At 42.5% G+C, this 19212-nt stretch overlaps 1 protein-coding gene across 1 annotated transcript in view; it reads right to left on the bottom strand.

The window, feature by feature from the left end:
* Window positions 1-562: 562 nt before the first annotated feature.
* Window positions 563-19212, bottom strand: part of TRIM58 (tripartite motif containing 58) — a 19291-nt gene continuing 641 nt past the window's right edge. Inside the window, exons 2-7 of the mRNA XM_011955783.1 lie at window positions 16894-16960; window positions 16346-16464; window positions 12106-12336; window positions 9151-9173; window positions 8955-9055; window positions 563-1435 (exon numbers count right to left, since the gene is read on the bottom strand). Coding sequence (XP_011811173.1) covers window positions 846-1435; window positions 8955-9055; window positions 9151-9173; window positions 12106-12336; window positions 16346-16464; window positions 16894-16960 — 1131 coding nt within the window. The 3' untranslated portion in view covers window positions 563-845. The remainder of the gene's footprint in view (window positions 1436-8954; window positions 9056-9150; window positions 9174-12105; window positions 12337-16345; window positions 16465-16893; window positions 16961-19212) is intronic.

Raw genomic sequence — 19212 nt, 5'->3', positions numbered from 1 at the left:
CCAAAGTGCTGGGATTATAGGCAAGAGTCACTGCGCCCAGCCTTAAGGTCTTATAACTAATAAATATCTACGTTAAAGAACGAGTTGAATGAAAATTCTGATAAATTCCTAAAGGGTATCCAAAGAAAAGGAAAAAGTCTAGGAGTCAGTGACATTAGATTCAGAGGAATTAACTTTGTAATTCTTAAAAATTAGTCCCAGAATAAAAAGGATTTTAAAAGTAATTGAGTAAAGTCATAGGAAATGTGACTGTATAAAGGAATGGCTCTAAATGTATTAATCTAGAAGGAAGCAACAGGTTAAACAATAAGACGTAAGAAACAAAAAATAAGGAACAAGAGAGAGACAGAGAGAGAGTAACAGGGAAAGAGATAGAGGAGGAAGGAGAGAATGAGAAGGAATATCAGAAAAAGGAGGAGAAACAGAAGTGTGGATGTGATACTGGGATAGTATCAGACCATTCTGCATCAGTTTAAGAACTGCCATGTCTAATTCTTATATGGAAGACTTGGAATACAAGGATGTTGAAAGGAATAACAAATTATAATGAAGGTATAGAAATCCTTATGCAATCCAAGGTCATTAATTTGAAGGAAGACTCATCAAGAAAATGTGATCTAGAATAAGAGGTTGAGATTGCTCCATTTATAAAATTATTATGCTCTATAATCTTTCCATATCCAAATATTTCGTATTCCCTCTTTTGTCCCATGGAAATACTTCACAGCAACAAGGAATCAAGTGCTGACCTAAATGGGGTATCTGTTAAAACTTAGCATGTTGATATCCTTCACCCCACTCCAGGAACATCTGCTAGGCTGGGACTGCATCTTGGGAACAGAACTTTAGAGATGATCATCTCTTACATCAGAAGCAGGATCTAAATGATCCCTGGATGCCCAATTTCCCGACTCTGCTACTGTCATGGCTGGCAAGATAAGAGGAGTTGCATCACAGATGAAAAAGTAAGGCCGAAGAAGACCAGAGAAGAGTTGGTTGAATGTGTAGATGTAAGATCCATTGGTGACGTTGTAGAATGAGATTTCACCGGCTTCATAGTCCAAGAATATCCCAATGCAGCGAGGACTTTCCAGCTGGAGAAGAGGCACCGATGGGGAGGCAAGGACCATGTACTCATTCCCCTTCAGCAGCCACAGGGCCCAGACCCCGTTCTCAGGAGACGGTGTGGTTTCCCCCTTTCTGGGCAGTGTGTCTTGACAGACCCCTAAACCCCACTCTGCTCTTTCTCCCACCAGAACCTCCCAGTAATGCCTCCCGGATGAGAAGCTCTGCAAACCCAGGATGCAGGGCCACGTGTCAAATCGCTCAGGGTTGTTGGGGACATCCCTCCATGGTTCTCCATCCTGCACACTGCGCAGGTCGGCGGTCAAGAGCAGACTCGGGTGCGCCGTGGCGGGATCCAGCTTTACATCCACTGCGGAAGGAATGTGGTGGAGCAGGTGAAAGGAAAGAAAGGTAGAAACTCAGGAAACCACTGAAATGAATGGTCCCAGAGTTCCTCACTTCTCTCTCTAACAACGCCTAGAGAAAACAAATCAGTATTTCGCCTTATAGGTGAAATCTTGTTACTTTATTATTCTTTATTACTTTGTGGTGTATTCCACTGTTACCTCTGCATAACCCAGAACTCTTTAACTTCCTCAATAAAAACAACTATTGATGATGACAAACCAAGTAAATAATCATTTAGTTTCCTTTTATTTACATCTAAAGCGTGTGTGTGTGTGCATATGTGTGTGTGTGTGAAAGAGAGAAAGAGAGAGAGAGAGATGGGGTCTTGCTATGTTGCCCAGGCTGGAGTGCAGAGCTATTCATGGGCATAGCCGTGGTCCACTACAGCTTCAAACTCCTGGACTCGAGCGATCCTCCCATGTCTGCCTCCCCAGCAGCTGGGACTACAGGTGCACACCACCATGTCTGGCTTATATCCAAAGCATTTGGGTGCACTTAGGAGGATCTTCTGCATTTAACATAAAATTTATAAACCCCTTAGGAATTCTTTTCTTAAAAATCTATAGGAGAATTTTATTAATATTAAGCCCGCTACTTTCAAAATTATATTACTGTGGTAGGCAGAATTCTAAGATGAACCCCACAACCTTCACAACCTGGTGTTAGTCTCATGAGTATGTTACACTATATGACAAGAGAGAGATTATCAAGGTGAGTCTAATCTAATCCCACAAGTCCTGTAAAATCAGAAAGTTTTCTCTGGCTATTGGGTTGGTGGCAGCAAGAAAGGTCAGTAAGACGTGGATTTGATATCTCTTTGCTGGCTTTGAAGATGGAAAGGTCACATGAGGAGAAAAACGATTGATCTCTAGAGCTGAGAGTGATCTCCAGAGCTGAGAATGGCCCCCAACCAACAGCCAGAAGAAAACAGGAATCTCGGTACTGCATTTGCATGGAATTGTATTATGCCAACTACCTGAATAAGCTTAGAGGTAAGGTTCTTCCCCAGACCTACAGAGAAGCCTAGCCTGGCCAACACCCATATTTGGGCCTTGAGAAAACCTAAGCAGAGGAGTCAGCCGATCCCACCTGGATGTCTGACCTTCAGAACTGTGAGCTACTAAATGGTGTGGCTTTAGGCAGCTAAGCTTGTAGTTATTCATTATGTAACAATAAAAACATTGATACTCTGAAGTCCCAGCGAGACTGATGAGACATTTGACCCATAATAAATAAACACATCTAGATGGATTTATGTGGTAAAGGGTGGATATAAAATATTCAGTGGGATTTCCTTATTAGCATTGTTTATAAATAGTCAGTTAATTAATAATATGGTTTGGGTGTGTATCCCCTCCCAGTCTCATGTTTAAATGTGATTCCCAGTGTTGAAGGTGGGGCCTAGTGGGAAGTGCTGGATCGTGGGCGCTGACCCCCCATGAATGTCTTAACGCCATCGCACTGGTGATAAGTGAGTTCTTTGTCAGTTCATGCAAGAGCTGGTTGTTTAAGAGGAACCTGGCACTTGCCCACTTCACTGCTTCCCTCTTACCATGTGATACGCTGGCTCCCCCTTTGCTTTCCACCATGACTGCAGGTTTCCGGAGGCCTCACCAGAAGCAGGTGCCAGCACCATGCTTCCTGTACAGTCTACAGAACCATGAGCCTAAATAAACCACATTTCCTTATATTAATAAATTACCCAGCCTCAGGTATTTCTTTATAGCAATGCAAAATCAGACTAACATGTTAATATAGTTTGATTTTTAATATCAGAGTACTGCTTCTACTATTACTACTACTGCTACTACTATTCCTACTACTGCTACTACTACTACCACTACTGCCACTACCACTATACTCACCTGCCTTTAAACACTTCTAGTGAACCTTTTTTTTTTTAACTTGAGACAGAGCCTTGCTCTGTTGCCCAGTCTGGAGTACAGTGGTGCAATCACAGCTCGCTGCAGCCTCCACCTCTCAGACTCAAGCCATCCCCCACCTCAGCCTTCTGAGTAGCTGGGAAGGCGTATACCACCATGCCCAGCTAGTTTTCTGTATTTTTTGTAGAGATGGAGTTTTACTATGTTGCCCAGGCTGGTCTTGAACTCCTGGGTTCAAGTGATCCATCGGCCTCAACCTCCCAAAATGTTGGGATTACAGGTGTGAGCCACCATGCCCAGCCTAGTGAATTTTTTTTAATTTTTAAATTTAATTTAATTTAATTTTTGAGATAGAGTTTCACTCTTGTTGCCGAGGCTAGAGTGCACTGGCACGATCTCGGCTCACTGCAACCTCCACCTCCTGATTCTCCTGCCTCAGCCTCCCAAGTAGCTGGGATTACAGGTATGCACCACCACGCCCAGATAATTTTGTATTTTTAGTAGAGATGGGGTTTCTCCATGTTGGTCAGGCTGGTCTTGAACTCCTGGCCTCAGGTGATCTGCCCGTCTCGGCCTCCCAAAGTGTTAGGATTACAGGCGTGAGCCACCGTGCCTGGCCTGGTGAACTTTTACTGATACCAACCTGAGTGGTCACATAACTGCATATTGCATTATTTTTATTAACTCATGTAACCACCCTGAGGGTCACCATTGTCATCCCTACATTACGCAAGAGTAGATTCCGAGTCAAAGAGTTCATGTGGTCTTCCCAAACTCTAGAGGTAAGTAACAGAGATGGAAAGGTAGGTCTCCACAGATTGTGCGTTTAACAGAAGTCATGTATTCCCATGCCGTGCCTGCTCCAGCACATTTGTCTGCTTCATTTCTAACAAAAGAGACCTGTGAAATGGCTTTTGATATGGTCTACATCCCATTCCTCTCCCTACCCCTTCTCTTCTGAACTCAGTTCTTCATCATGATGTGACCACACCCCAAACTGCTCACGTCCATCTTCCCAGGGACCTGCATGTTGATGACCGGTTGTTTGTCAGAGTTTGTCTTTTTGTTTAGATGGAGTTTTGCTCTTGTTACCCAGGCTGGAGTTCAATGGTGTGCTCTCGGCTCACTGCAGTCTCCGCCTCCTGGGTTCAAGCAATTCTCCTGCCTCAGCCTCCTGAGTAGCTGGGATTACAGGCATGCACCACTATGTCCGGCTCACTTGGTATTTTTAGTAGAGACGGACGGAGTTTCTCCATGCTGACTAGGCTGGTCTCAAACTCCTGACCTCAGGGGATGTGCCCACCTCGGCCTCCCAGAATGCAGGGATTACAGGTGTGAGCCACCGCACCTGGCCCAGAGCTCCTCTTCAATGATTTTTCTGTATCTCTCAACACTACTGAGAATCCACTTATGCTGGAAAAATCTCCCTTTTCCACAGACAGCACTCATCCATGTTTCGCTTCTCTCCCTGCTCACTACTCCTTCATCGTCTTTGCTGTTCTCTTCTCCTCCACCACCGCCACTGGAGAAACCTATGGTCCCAAGACGTGGACATCTCTCTCTCACCTCACTCCCTATCTACCCGGGGGCTGACTGGCTCATTGCTTTGATAAAATTCCATTCATATGCTGACTGATTCCCAATGTATGTGCTTAGCTTTGAACTTTACCCTGAAAATCCCTATTGTACACTCATCTGCCCACCTGATAGCAACATTTGGATATTAAGCACTCATCGCAACATCCACGTGTCCAAAACCCAAGCGCTTCTTCTGCTTCAACTGTAGCTTTCCTCATCAATAGAAGTGGCAATCACATTCTGCCAGTTCGCAAGCTCCAAAACCTTGGAATCATTCATGGCTCTTCTTTTTAATAGCACATCAGGTATAATCCAATAGCACATCTTAACAGCTCTGCCTTCAGTGTATAACAAAAATATGTCCACCTCGCGGCACCTTCCGTAATAACATCTGTTCCAACACATAATCATCTCTCATCAAATTACTGCAAAGACCCTTAACTGCTTTTCCCATGTAATCTTCTCCTCTCCGTAATTTACTTACAAGAAACCACACAAAGTGATCCTCATAAAACATCAGTCCAACCAAACTATTTTTCTAGGTACAACTTTCAGTGACGTCCCATGTCACTCAGGGATAAAGTATCACGCTCAGAGCGGCCTGATAGGCACAACTTTCAGTGACGCCCCATGTCACTCAGGGATAAAGTATCACGCTCAGAGCGGCCTGATAGGTACAACTTTCAGTGACGCCCCATGTCACTCAGGGATAAAGTATCACGCTCAGAGCGGCCTGATAGGCACAACTTTCAGTGACGCCCCATGTCACTCAGGGATAAAGTATCACGCTCAGAGCGGCCTGCCTATCTAGCCCGTCCATGGTCTCTCTGACCCTCCTGTCCTTTAGTCGGCCACAGAGTCCCCACACTGACAGCTCCTGGAACACACCTGCCGTCCTCCACGTCAGGCCTCGGCACTCATTTCTGCTGTCTGAGTGCTTTCTTCCAGATCATATATTTGCTGTGTTATCCCCGCGGGGCGAGGTCCTTCTTGGTCACCTTATTCAAAATCAGAACTTCTCGTTACCCTTTTCATACTTTTTTATTTTATTCAATATTCTGTATCAGCCTCTTACAGCCTGTATATTTTGGTTAAGTACATATCTGCAACACAAAGCTATGGATTGTAGCATATTTTGTTGTTGCTGTTGTTTAATGATATATTCCAATGTTTAAAAGAATGGATGAGATAGAATTAATAAAATATTTTGAATTATTTCATTCAATAAAAATAAATATGGATATGAGGTTACCGAGTCTAAGGGTGCCATGATGATTTTAATCAAGTTGGGTATTTAGTATACATTCATCTACCCAGAAGAACGTGGGTACTATGCTGCGGAGATGGGTTTTCTCATTAAGAGACTTCACACTCTTTCCCTGTAAGTAGTGAAGCCACTATTTAGACATAGTCAGTTTTCATTACTTGGGATAAATCAGATTTTAAAATGAAATTTTAAACAATACTGAATCTATACTGTTTTAAAGAATAATACAATCAGATTGAACAGACTAATTTTTTGTGACACTGCTTATTCCTACATAAAAATAATTGACAATATTTTGGCTTTATTGACTCACTAATTCAAGCAACTCATCAAATTCTCAACCAATACATTAAACCAAACTTCTTGTTAATAACTTTGCAATGCTTTCATATTGATTACTTTTAGGAGGCGGGGTGCTTTCAAATGTTTCATTTTGTCCTCCAAACAATTTATTTTTAGCATTTTATAAACAAAGAAATGTAAATTTACTGGAACTAACGTTACATCACAGCTAATAAGAGATGAACTACAATTTTGAGCCCATTGTTCTAACCAAATATGGACTCTATGGGTGGTTGTGACTCTGATACTGCTCATGAATACACCAATCCTCATTTTTTCTGGGCATGGTCCACTATCCCACTGAAGGAGACCAGAGAATTCTACCCTAAAATACGGCACCCCAGTATGGCCCATTATTTTAAATTAAAGGCCCTTGGAGATGAGCACACACTGGAGGAAGCTTTATTCTAACACTCATTTATCTGCCTAAAGTCCCTGTGTTTTAATTAATTTAGTTCATACTGCAGGAAGACAGACAAGTCTGTCAACACACCTGGACAGACTTCAGTCACAAACCACTGTCTGTTTTTCAACAGACTTTGTCCCAAGCCACTGTATGTACTCCAAGTCCAATGAATCCACCAAAAACTCATTTACTATCCCTCTAAAATCATCCACACCTCCCCATCTCCCTTTCCTCCAATAAAGAAGGGTATATAAGCATCCGTATCCCACTGAGTTACCGGGTAATTATTCTCCTGCGATTCCGCTGTGCTTTGAATGTTAAACTTTTTCTATGCCTTTGTTCCTATTTGTCTTTGGTCAGTTGACTTTCAGCAAACATTCACAGTGCAAGGGGAAAGTTTCCCCTTGTCCCCTGCACTGTCTCCTTGATAGTTTAGCTTAGCCATGAAATCTCAGGAAGGCCACACGCCCCAATTCAGCATGGTGCCTATGATACTCTGAAGTGTGTATTTGGTCTACAGTGCATGAGTCACCATACCTACGATACTGGGAAGTATCTATTTGGTCTACAGTCACCATGCCTATGATACTGTGAGGTATGTATTTGGTCTACATCCTGTTTACTGACATATAGTTCTTAAAATCCTTAGAATTTCCAGAAAGACAAGAGTGTCTTTTGTATGCTACTAAGACGACTGATAGTTGGTGATGCCCCAGAAAGCCTCCCACTGGGTGTGGGTTGCCAGGGGAACCCACCATGTGATTAGAGGCTTGAAACTTTCAGCGCTAGATGCCATGGTCCCACCCACCTCTGAGGAGAGAGGCGCTGAAGGGTGGGTTGATAAACCAATGGACTATGATTTAATCAATCACGTCTACAAAGTGCTTCCATAAAACCCTAAAAGAACTGAGTTCATTGGCCGGGCGGGTGGCTCACGCCTGTAATCCCAGCCCTCTGGGAAGCTGAGGCAGGCGGATCATTTGAGGTTGAGTTTGAGACCAGCCTAGCCAATATGGTAAGGCCCCACCTCTACTAAAAATATAAAAATTAGCCGGGTGTGGTGGCGTGTGCCTGTAATCCCAGCTACTCAGGAGGCTGAGGTAGGAGAATTGCTTGAACCTGGGAGGCGGAGGTTGCAGTGAGCCAAGATAGTGTCACTGCACTCCAACCTGGGGACAGAGTAAGGCTTCATCCCAAAAAAAAAAAAGAAACAAAGAGCTGAGTCCTGAGGACTTCCAGATCACTGAACACATGGAGGTTCCCAAGGTAGCATGCCTAGAGAAGGTGTGGAAGCTCCGTACCCTTTCTCACAAACCTCGCCCTAGGAATCTCTTCCATCTGTTTATCTCTAGCCTCTGTAATGCCCATTATAATAAATGAGTAAATGTGTGTCCCTGAGTTCTACGAGCTCTTTCAGGAATTCAAGTGAACTCAAGAAGGGGGTTGTGGGAACCCCGATTGACAGTCAGTTGGTCAGAATCACAGGCCACAACCTGTGCTTGTGGCTGGCACGTGAAGTGGGGTCAGTCTTGTGGGACTAAGCCCTCAACCCGGGGGACCTGGTGCTATCTCCAGGTAGATAGTGTCAAAATCAAATTGCATGGAAGGACATCCGGCTGGAGTATGTGCTGGAGAACAGATCGGCTGTTTATGAGGAGAAATCTCCACACATTTTGGTGACCAGAAGTGAGGTGCTGTATTGACTCTGTAAGACAACTTCTTCCCCCATCTCTTCAATAACCTTGCCCGTTTCTATGGTTCCCAGCACCAAGAGGGAGGTGGAGCATGGTCTGTCAGCATGGGTCTCAGAGTGAGAAGATGTGGCACAGAAGTCCCCACACTCAGGAACAAACCAACAGCACACTCTCAAAATAAATTTCTGCTGATTTGGGCCACTAAAACTTTAGGATTCTGTTGCTCACTGCAGCTGACTGGCACAGTAACAAACTTCAATAGGAGGCAAACCCCAGGCAGCCTAATTCCCAGTCTCTAAGATGCAAATTACCTTGGAACTTCCTCAACAGCTCCCTCCTCCCAGGGATGCAGCATGCTGTCTTCAGTTCCATGGGGATGTTCTCTGCTTCCAGCCTTGTGAAAGCCTTACTTCTGGGAAGAGCACAGAAACCACAGAAGTCAGCAGGGTTCTCCACCAGCTCCTCTCCCTCTCCCAATCCCTTCACCAATTCAGAAAGCACGCATACCTGCTCAGGACTCCTCTCACACCCTGAAAAGGAAAGAAAAAGACAGTGTGAGCTGGACTCTGAACTGCTTTTCACAGTCAGACTGAGGACACCAGGAAATTTCCTTAGAAATTACTGGAAAACATTATTAAGATAAAATTATAGGGGACAATAAATCTTTTTTTTTTTTTTTTTTTTGAGATGGAGTTTCGCTCTTGTTACCCAGGCTGCTGGAGTGCAATGGCGCGATCTCAGCTCACTGCCACCTCCACCTCCCTGCCTCAGCCTCCCAAGTAGCTGAGATTACAGGCTCCCGCCACCACGCCTGGCTAATTTTTTTTATTTTTTTGTATTTTTAGTGGAGACGGGGTTTCACCATGTTGGCCAGGCTGGTCTCGAACTCCTGACCTCAAGTGATCCACTCACCTTGGCCTCCCAAAGTGCTGAGATTACAGGCATGAGTCACTGCACCCAGCCAAATCTCTTTTCTTTAAAGCTATACAAAGTTTAGGTTAATTCCTGCAACATCTATCAATTTAATTATCTTCTGAATTAGTAATTCTGCCACTTGGATACTGTAACAGAGTAACATTCTGCATGTAATTCGGATGGAGCAGGATAAAATAGATCCTAAGTACTCATAGAATTTATTTGAGGGGCAGGGGTGAGTTCCTTAAATAAAGACACAAAATGTTTCCCTGAACGTCTTCATAGGAATTATAAATTCCTAATTCTCTGAACCAACGTACCAGAGCTATTCCTATGAGTAGGTTATCTAAGTAGATTAATAAAGGAAGTCTTTAATAACTACTAACATTACTTTCTCAAAGTAGATTATTAAATAAATATATCTGTGATACATTTATTATATTAATAATTGTATTTGGGATACATTTCCCCTCTGCCCTTAAAAACAGTCGCCAGTCAGATAAGTTTTGATGGCATAAAAGCAGGGAAATAATTTGCTTTGCCCTATATGGGAATGTCAGGCCTCAGTCTTGGCCTTCGGGGGTAAAATGTAGCTTATTAGTACCAGGGAAGAAAGGGAAAGGAAAGCATAAAAATATACAGCCTGGGCAACACAATGAAGTCTCATCTCTACTAAAAATTTTTTTAAAAATTAGCTGGGCATGGTGGTGCACACCTTTAGTCCCTGCTACTCGGGAGGCTGAGGCACAAGGATCGCCTGATCCTAGGAGACTGAGGCTGCGGTGAGCTATGCTGAGCCACTGCACTCCAGCCTGAGTGACAGAGTGAGATCCTGTCCTTATAAAAAAGTAGATAGATAAGATACCTTATTTAAGAATATATCCTTCCACGCCGGGCTGGGTGGCTCATGCCTACAATCCCAGCACTTTGGGAGGCCAAGGTGGGCAGAGCAATACTGTTGTTGAAATTGTCAAGCTGGGCACAGGGGCTCACGCCTGTAATCCCAGCACTTTGGGAGGCCGAGGTGGGCAGATCACCTAAGGTTAGGAGTTCAAGACCAGCCTGGCCAACATGGCGAAACCTCATCTCTACTAAAAATGCAAAGAAAAAAAACAAAATTAGCCAGGTGTGGTGGCACTTGCCTGTAATCCCAGCTACTCAGGAGGCTGAGGCAGGAGAATCGCTTGAGCCAAGGAGGCAGAGGTTGCGGTGAGCCAAGATCATACCACTGCATACTGCACTCCAGCCTGGGCAACAGAGCGAGACTCCGTCTCAAAAAAAAAGAAAAGAAAAGAAAAGAAACTGTCAAAGTTCTTGTGTTTTGCTATCTGCTATTTGGAAAATGCCTTGTGACTCTTAGTTTGCTAAAAAGGAAATGAGCACAGCAATAATAATAAAATATAAATTTAATATATATAAGATAAAATGAGACAAATTAAATGGTTTTACAAATTCACTTCATGGTCCCCTACCTCGTAATCAGTACTGTTTAGTAACTGTACTTGCAAATATTATACAGTGAGTTAATATGATTATTTATATTCATGGTAATTTCAGTGTCTAGAACTGGGTCAGAAAAGGTAGACTCTGTGGGTCAGCTGTTAAATGAGAACATGAATCACTTAGTTTAGAATCCCCTGAGTGAGTCACTGGGGAGGAGACAGAAGTTGGCCCAGATACATTTCTGTTGCCATTGGTTCGATCAAGAAAACATGGATCCATCAACAGCTCTGGCTTTCCCTGTTCACTTGGGATATGATGTCTTTACAGAGGATTAAAAACAAAGATTCCCTTTCAATGTTATTCATCTTTCTGTTCTCTAATCCCAAATAGACTGAGAGGAAGCTGCATGGGAGTCCACGTAGTCCCTCCTCACCATACCTGGAATGGGCACGCAATGTGGGCCAGGAAATCAATGTTTGCTTTACAATCCAATATAACAATTTCAAGCTGGACAGTTTAAATCATTATTCATCCTTCTGGCTGGTGACACTAAAATGTGTTATGCAGACTTTCTGGGTTAGGCATCCCTGAAAAACAGCAATGCCATCATGGACAGACTGCAGACTGACTCTGAGGTTTTAGGAATTACTTCTCAGCCAGCAGAGTGTAGCTTGTTCTTTTCCTAGCTGTGTAAATTTTCAGAAATCACTCATTTTAATTTTAAAAATTCTTTAGTCCTTAAAACAAACTATATGCTGTTTGTCTGTCTGTTTTTTGAGACAGGGTCTTGCTATGTTGCCCAGGCTGGTCTCAATTTACTTGGCCCAAGCAATCCTCCTGTCTCAGCCTCCCTAATAACTGGGACTACATGCAAGTGCCACCATGCCAGACTCAAACTATATGATTCTCTAGAATCTCATGATTCTGATGCCAGGAATGGTGTCTGAGTAAATTCTAGGGTGTTTAAGCTGCCTTCTGAGTAAATTCGAGGGTGTCCTTTTTCTAAAGAACATAAACGCCAAAGTGTTTGTCTCTGAAAGCCACTGTACTAGTCCCTGTCACCTCAGTTTCACACCTGCCTGCTTTTCTGGCACCCGGTCTCACCTCCAGCAGACCCAGGGCCTGGCGCTGGCACCTCTCCTGCAGCTCATCTGCCAGCTCCTTCAGGGCCTTGCTCTGCTGGACCAGCCGGCTCTTGCTCTCCCGCAGTCTCTGCAGCGTCGCTCGCTCCTCCGCCTCCAGCCGCCTTAGCTGTAGTTGCTCCTCCTGGGCCAGAAAGCCACGATGCTTCTCAAACTCCAACCTGAAGCGCTGCCTCTGCATTTCCACTTTCTCCTGAGGTAACACAGTGGATCACATCATCAGCGCTCAGCCTCCTGCAGCCATGTACAGGACAGTGCTGGAGAAGGCAATGTCCAGACTTCCCTGGGATCCATAACTCTGTGGACTGACTGGCTGCATTCTAACAACATGCACAGACTGGAGTCCATTCGTATAAGAAATAGCCCAGGAGAGTTTTCAAACTAAGTTTAAAAAATACTGTTGGACTGGAGTTCCCATTTTGCCACAGGCCTGGGGGCAAGGCACTTTTATATTGAAGTTTCAGTACCATATACAAAATGTGAGGTTCTGGGGAGGTTGAGGCAACAGGATTGCTTGAGGTCAGGAGTTCAAGACCAGCCCAAGTAACAAAGCAAAACGTGACCCCATCTCTAAAAAAATCAAATGAACTGACCGGGCATGGTGGTAAGCCCTGTAGTCCCAGCTACCCACAAGGCTGAGGTGGGAGGATCACTTGAGTCTAAGAGCTCGAGGCTGCAGTAAGCTGTGATTGCTCCACTGCATTTCAGCAAGACTCCATCTCTTAAAAAACGTGGGGAAAAAGAAGAGTATGTGGATTACAGTTGAATATCTGTTAAAACTACAAGAACAGTGATCAGCGTAGAGCAGTCACACAACAGAAGTTACTATTTACTAGTAGATTAGTCACTAGAACCACTAGGAACAACTGAATTATGAAGAAATGTTAGAGACCTAGAATTGTTTGAATAAGAAAAGGCTGAGAGATGAGAAAATATGAATGCTGTTTCATAATATGGTAATAGTGAACAAAACCGTAAGCCTAACATTCTCTACAAAGCCAAGAAAGAACTAAGTGATGCTCAGGCCACTGATTTCAGAGTTCACGTCAGGGAATTAACCCCGATTTCTACCTGAATCTCACATCTTCAGTTTCTGAATAGACCTAAGGAACATACTTCGTCCCAGGCTTAGTTTCTAGATTTTCTCTCGAGATAAGTATATCGGAAACTAACTTTAAGCTGAGTCCAAGAGGCAAATCACTCCCTCAAAGTATCTGTACCTCCCATTCTCTGTCCTATCAATTTATTTTATTTTTTGTATATATTCCTGAGGTACAAATGCAGTTTTGTTACATTGTTATACTGCCTTATAGGTGAAGTCATTTGCCTGGTTTTTTTTTAATCTTTTTTTGAGACAGAGTCTTGCTCTGTCACCCAGGCTGGAGTGCAGTGGCACAATCTTGGCCCACTACAACCTCCTCCTCCTGGGTTCAAGTGATTCTCCTGTCTCAGCCTCCCAAGTAACTGGGATTACAGGCACGCACCACCATGCCCAGCTAATTTTTGTATTTTTAGTAGAGACAGGGTTTCACCATGTTGGTCAGGCTGGTCTCAAACTCCTGACCTCATGATCGGCCCGCCTTGGCCTCCCAAAGTGCTGATATTACAGGTGTAAGCCACTGGGCCCAGCCTATCTACCTGTTTTCAAACGTGGTAACTTCTTGCTTTGACTAAAAGGCATACGCTATCACCTTTTTAAACTAAACATCCCCTAAGACTTAACTCCTTCCTTCCATTTTCCAACTCTACCTCCTTCTACCATTTTCTAAATCACCAGATTCAGAAAACTTCATCTTCTTTCTGAAATCAGCCAAGTCTGAATTCCATACACTGATTCCTGAAAGGTGTAACTCATGTAAATATGAGAAGCTCTCTTCATATCCGAGGCTGTGCTGTCGTGGGGTGGGGCAAATAACCCCACGGAAAAGCCACTGGAAAAGAGTTGAGTCATACCTGGGGCATGAAGGGGGGTGTGGTGGGAAGCGATTTGCCTGCAATTCATCTTCCTTTCACACCACCCTCTTGAGCACAACTATATCTGCAGATAGAGAAACAGGAAAGGTTGTTTTGTAGTATTTAGAATACCTTGTGACCAAAAATGTGCTTGCTGCATTTGGCTCACATGGATACATTCTTGATGGTAAAGATCATGCAAGTTTACTTGGCTTAGAACAGGGATCTCAGTATCATCCCTACTTAAGAATAATCAGTACAGGGTTTAAAACATGCAGGAACTCAGCTCTCCGATATGGGGATTCTGATTTTATAGATCTACGGTCAGGCCAGGATTGAAAACAATAGACTTGTATTTCAGCCTGAAAAGAACAAAAATTATCCATCAATATTACAATATTAAATAATGTACATCCTATCACTATGTACATTACAGGCAAATAACGAACATTATTTAATATTGTAAAGCTTTGTTCTTGTTCTTTTTACCTCGATTGCTACTACCCAATCCAAACTATGCTTTACTAGCTTGCTCTTCCTGCAAAACCCACTGCTATATCCCTATCACCTAGAGTTGCATCTTATACTGTCACTACTAGTTTAAAAATATTCGTTAATAATATTGATGAATAAGTTTGTCAGTATCAACATTAATAAGTTTAAATATTTCTTCACACATCTGAGTAACGTTAGGTACTAAAGTTATTAACATCAATATTATTGAATATTGATAACTTTTATCCTTTCCTACCACTATCTACATTATTTACCTATAATGTACATTTTTCTTTTCTTTTTTCCTTTTTTTTTAGAGACAGAGTTTCACTCTTGTTGCCCAGGCTGGAGTGCAATGTGCACGATCTCAGCTCACTGCAACCTCCACCTCCTGGGTTCAAGCGATTCTCCTGCCTCAGCCTCCTGAGTAGCTGGGATTATAGGCATGCGCCACCACGCCCGGCTCATTTTTTGTTTTGTTTTGTTTTTTTGTATTTTTAGTAGAGACGGGGTTTCTCCATGTTGGTCAGGCTGGTCTTGAACTCCTGACCTCAGGTGATCCACCTGCCTCGGCCTCCCAGTGTGCTGGGATTACAGGTGTGAGCCACCATGCCTGGCCTTAATGTACATCTTTCTTCTGGGATAAGTGTTATCTTTTCCTATCCCTATGTGTATATATATAGTAATCTAGTAATGTAGTAAATATAGAAAAATGTAGTTTAAAAAGTCTTTATGTAATATCTGTGTAAAGATAGAGTATAAGATGAAATTTTCAAAGAAAACAAGAAGGAAATAATTATAAATATATAGAGTCATCAGAAAAGAAGGGTTATTTGGAAAAAGAGAAAGAATAGGAATATTCTGTAGAGTATAATCTATTATACATCATATTACATAATACATTATATGAATATATAGAACTATACACACAGTTTCTATATATAGTTTCTCAATCTTGACACTATTGACATCTTGAACAGATCATTTTTTCTCATAAGATATGGGAATTGTCCTGTGGACTACAGGGTGTTAAGCTGCATTCCTGTCTCTCCTAGATGACAGGTGCACTGCACCCCCCTTCCTCAGTTGTGACAACCAAAAATATCATCTCCAGAAACTGCAAAATGTATCTGGGGGAGGGGGGTGGGTATCGCCTCAGGTTGAGAATCACTGTGCGTGTGTGTGAATCACTGTGTGTGTGTACGAATCACTGTGTGTACACATATGTGTATACACATGTTCACATGCATGCGCATGAATGAAACATGGAATAAAAAGAGTTAGTGAGGTATAAAAAAATGGAATATGTGTATGTACAGATGATCAAAAAAGGCTGAACGTTCGGATTATTTCCCTGTATATAAGATGATCACTTTGGGCTGTACTTCTTCTGTTACAAAGTTGTGAAATAGTCATTATTTCATTCACCTAACAAATATTTTCAAACTAGCAGTGACAGGATCAGATGCTATTCTAGGCGACAGGGATACATCAGTGGGTTTTACAGTAAGATCAAGCTAGCAAAGCTACTTAATTGTAATTTGGATTGGGTGACGGCAACAGAGACAAAAAGAACAAAAATGAACCATATCATTTGAGGGGACAGGGATGACCCAGGATGGCTCTGAGGTGTTCTTGGGCATATATGGAGATGGAACAAAAGTGCTGGAGAATGGAAGATGGTGGAAGAATTACTGACCCAAATCTGGATCCTTCAAATAAGCAAGCCTCCTAAAGCCCCAACACGGTCTTACCTTCCAAATGACAGTCTTTTTCCCCACATTGGCTTCCTGAGTCAAGGCATCCTCCAACTCTTTCCTCACAAGTTCCAGAGCCATCTGGAGCTTTACCTGTTTGGGAAGATATTTCAAAGCTGTTACAGATGCTCTCACTCAGTACCTAACGTCACGCAGATGTGTGAGGAAATACAAAGATCAATTTAAACCATGTCTTGAAAGCACATAAAAAATGTTCAATATCATTAAAAACTAAACATAAATGTATTTAAGTTTTAGTGTCAGGGTCTTGCTCTGTCACTCAGGTTGTTGTATAGTGATGCGATCATGGCTCACTGCAGCCTCAAACTCCTGGGCTCAAATGGTCCTTCTACCTCAGCTCCCAAGCAGCTAGTACTCCAGGCACACTCAGCTAATTTTGTTTTCTGTAGCGATGGGGTCTTACTATATTGCCCAGGCTGGTGTCAAACTGCTGGCCTCCAGAGAGTCTCCCATCTTGGCCTTCCAAAGTTCTGGGATTACAGGTGTGAGCCACCATGCCTAGCTCCTTAAATGTATTTCAATACCAGATACAATCAAATAGTTATCTAAAAGTATGCTCACTGCATTGTTATATGTGATAGCATAACTTAACTAAAACATTAAAGATAGGGGAGAAAAAAATTATATTAACTGGATAGAATTAAAATAGGATGTTACAGAATGTTTAATGAGAAGAAATACAATGATAATGTCCAATAAATAAATATATTTTACAAAACAGCATTAATTTTGAAAAAAAAATGTGCTGGTAATGAATATATTAAAACTGGGCTGATGTAAATGAGAATATTAGACAAAATGTCATCTATTGGTACTTGGATGAAGAGTGATGCTATTATATCTCTCTATATTTCAACTTCTTGAAGTTATTGATTACTTTATGATAAAGCATGGGTTTATTATTGTAGTATTAGTAGTATTATTAGGTCAGAAGGAACTTGGGAGATTATCATATTTTATATGAAAAAATACAGTATGTTGTAAACCTTACAATGAGTAAAAATACGAGAACTAAATCTTCCTTCAATGATAGGGCCCTCACTAAAGGTAAATATGTGTATTTTATTTACAGAAAATACCCACAAAGATACATACATAAACAGGATTTTAATTAAAAAATTCTATTCTCAAAGTTACTTAATAAATCCTACATACACATCAATTGTTTTTAAAAGGAGAATATTATAATTGTTATATATAAAATAACAGTAGAATTCATGATACCATTTGACCCAGTGGAGAAAGTGGCATTTGTTTTGGTGTTTACGAAGAATGAACACTTTGACACTTGTAGATAGAGAAAGCACTTTGACGCTTGTAGATAGAGAAAAGCTCCCTCAGGCCAAAGAAACAGTCAGCAAAAGCAAGGAGATGTGGCACAGTTAGGAAAACAGTGATTCGGCTAAATTTGCTGGGTTTCCTGGCTAGTTAAGACAAGAGCTATGGAAACATACTTAGGGCCCTAGAAAGCTATCACTGACAGGCTCAGGAGTTTAGATAATATTTATTTGGTATTTAACTGAAGAACTACTGGAAATACAGAGAACACCTTTAGAAATATTATCCTAGAGGCTGGGCTGCCTGTAACACCAGCACTTTGGGAGGTCAAGGAGGGTGGATCACAAGGTCAGTAGTTCAAGACCAGCCTGGCCAACACCGTGAAACCTCGTCTCTACTAAAAATACAAAAATTAGCCGGGTGTGGTGCCGCGTACCTGTAATCAGGAGGTTGAGGCAGGAGAACTGCTTGAACCAGCACCCGGGAGGCAAAGGTTGCAATGAGCCGAGATCGCACCACTGCACTCCAGCCTGGGCTACAGAGTTAGACCCCGTCTCAAAAAAAAAAAAAAAAAGGAAAGGAAAAAAGAAAAAGGAAATATTACACTACCAATCCTCTGTATGGTACTTTCTGGACTTTTTTTTTTTAAAAAAAGGCAAGACCATAGCAGGAAAGTTTAACTAGAAATTACCTAGTACCTACATCTCGTCAATGACAACGAAAATCAAGAAGACATACCAAGAGAGATATTGGTAGGTCCAGAGGGAAGGGGAAAATATCCCAAATCTTAATTTAAAAAAACAAAATAAATAAATAACAAGTTTAAGAAAGCTAGTATTTGCAATGCACTACAGCGCGACTGATAGTCCTTTGGTTAAATATGTCAGCAGATTACAGACGACTTAGACCTCCTCTCTGCTGGCAGTTGTTCTACATGCTGGGATCAAAGTATGTTCAGAAAACGTTCAAGAACTTTTGAAGGCACCAGTAGGAAGAATTCTACACAGAATTTCACAGATGCCACTTTGGGGGCCAAATACTTCCATTTTGTTTTTCTTCTCTCTCTTTTAAGCTTCCCGGGCCACACTCCAAATGAAGCACCTCTTCATTGAGGATGTTCGAATCCTAAGTCCCCAAATCCCTGCTGATGGAGAGCCACCCGCGGGCCACCCTCTCCTACTTCAGGAGGCACGGGCGCCTGAGCTTTGCAGGGATCGCAACCCGTGCCCAGCTTGACACTCTTCCTAACAACGCCCAAACCCGTGGGTTGCTTTGGTGACAACACTCATTTAACGTAAACACTGTGCAAAAGCAAAGCATTGCACAAATGAGAACTATTACGGCAAGTTTACGATACAGATGTACAATAGTTACCAAGAATGAACTGGACCACACAGCCCTCCCGACCAGAGCCCCGCTGAGGGACCAGACTACCCGCATCAGGAAAATCCAGCCCAGCGCGAGTTCGAGGACAGGAGAGTGCTTGAGGGAGGAGTGGACGGTGTAAAATAATGGTTGTGTGTCGCAAAGGGGGGTACCTCAGCCAAGGCAAGGAGACCCACACT

This window comes from Colobus angolensis, unplaced genomic scaffold (assembly GCF_000951035.1).
Source record: "Colobus angolensis palliatus isolate OR3802 unplaced genomic scaffold, Cang.pa_1.0 Scaffold40, whole genome shotgun sequence".
Lineage (NCBI taxonomy): Eukaryota > Metazoa > Chordata > Mammalia > Primates > Cercopithecidae > Colobus > Colobus angolensis.
Note: the sequence above shows the minus strand (reverse complement) of the source record. Positions and strands in the feature narration are given on the sequence as shown.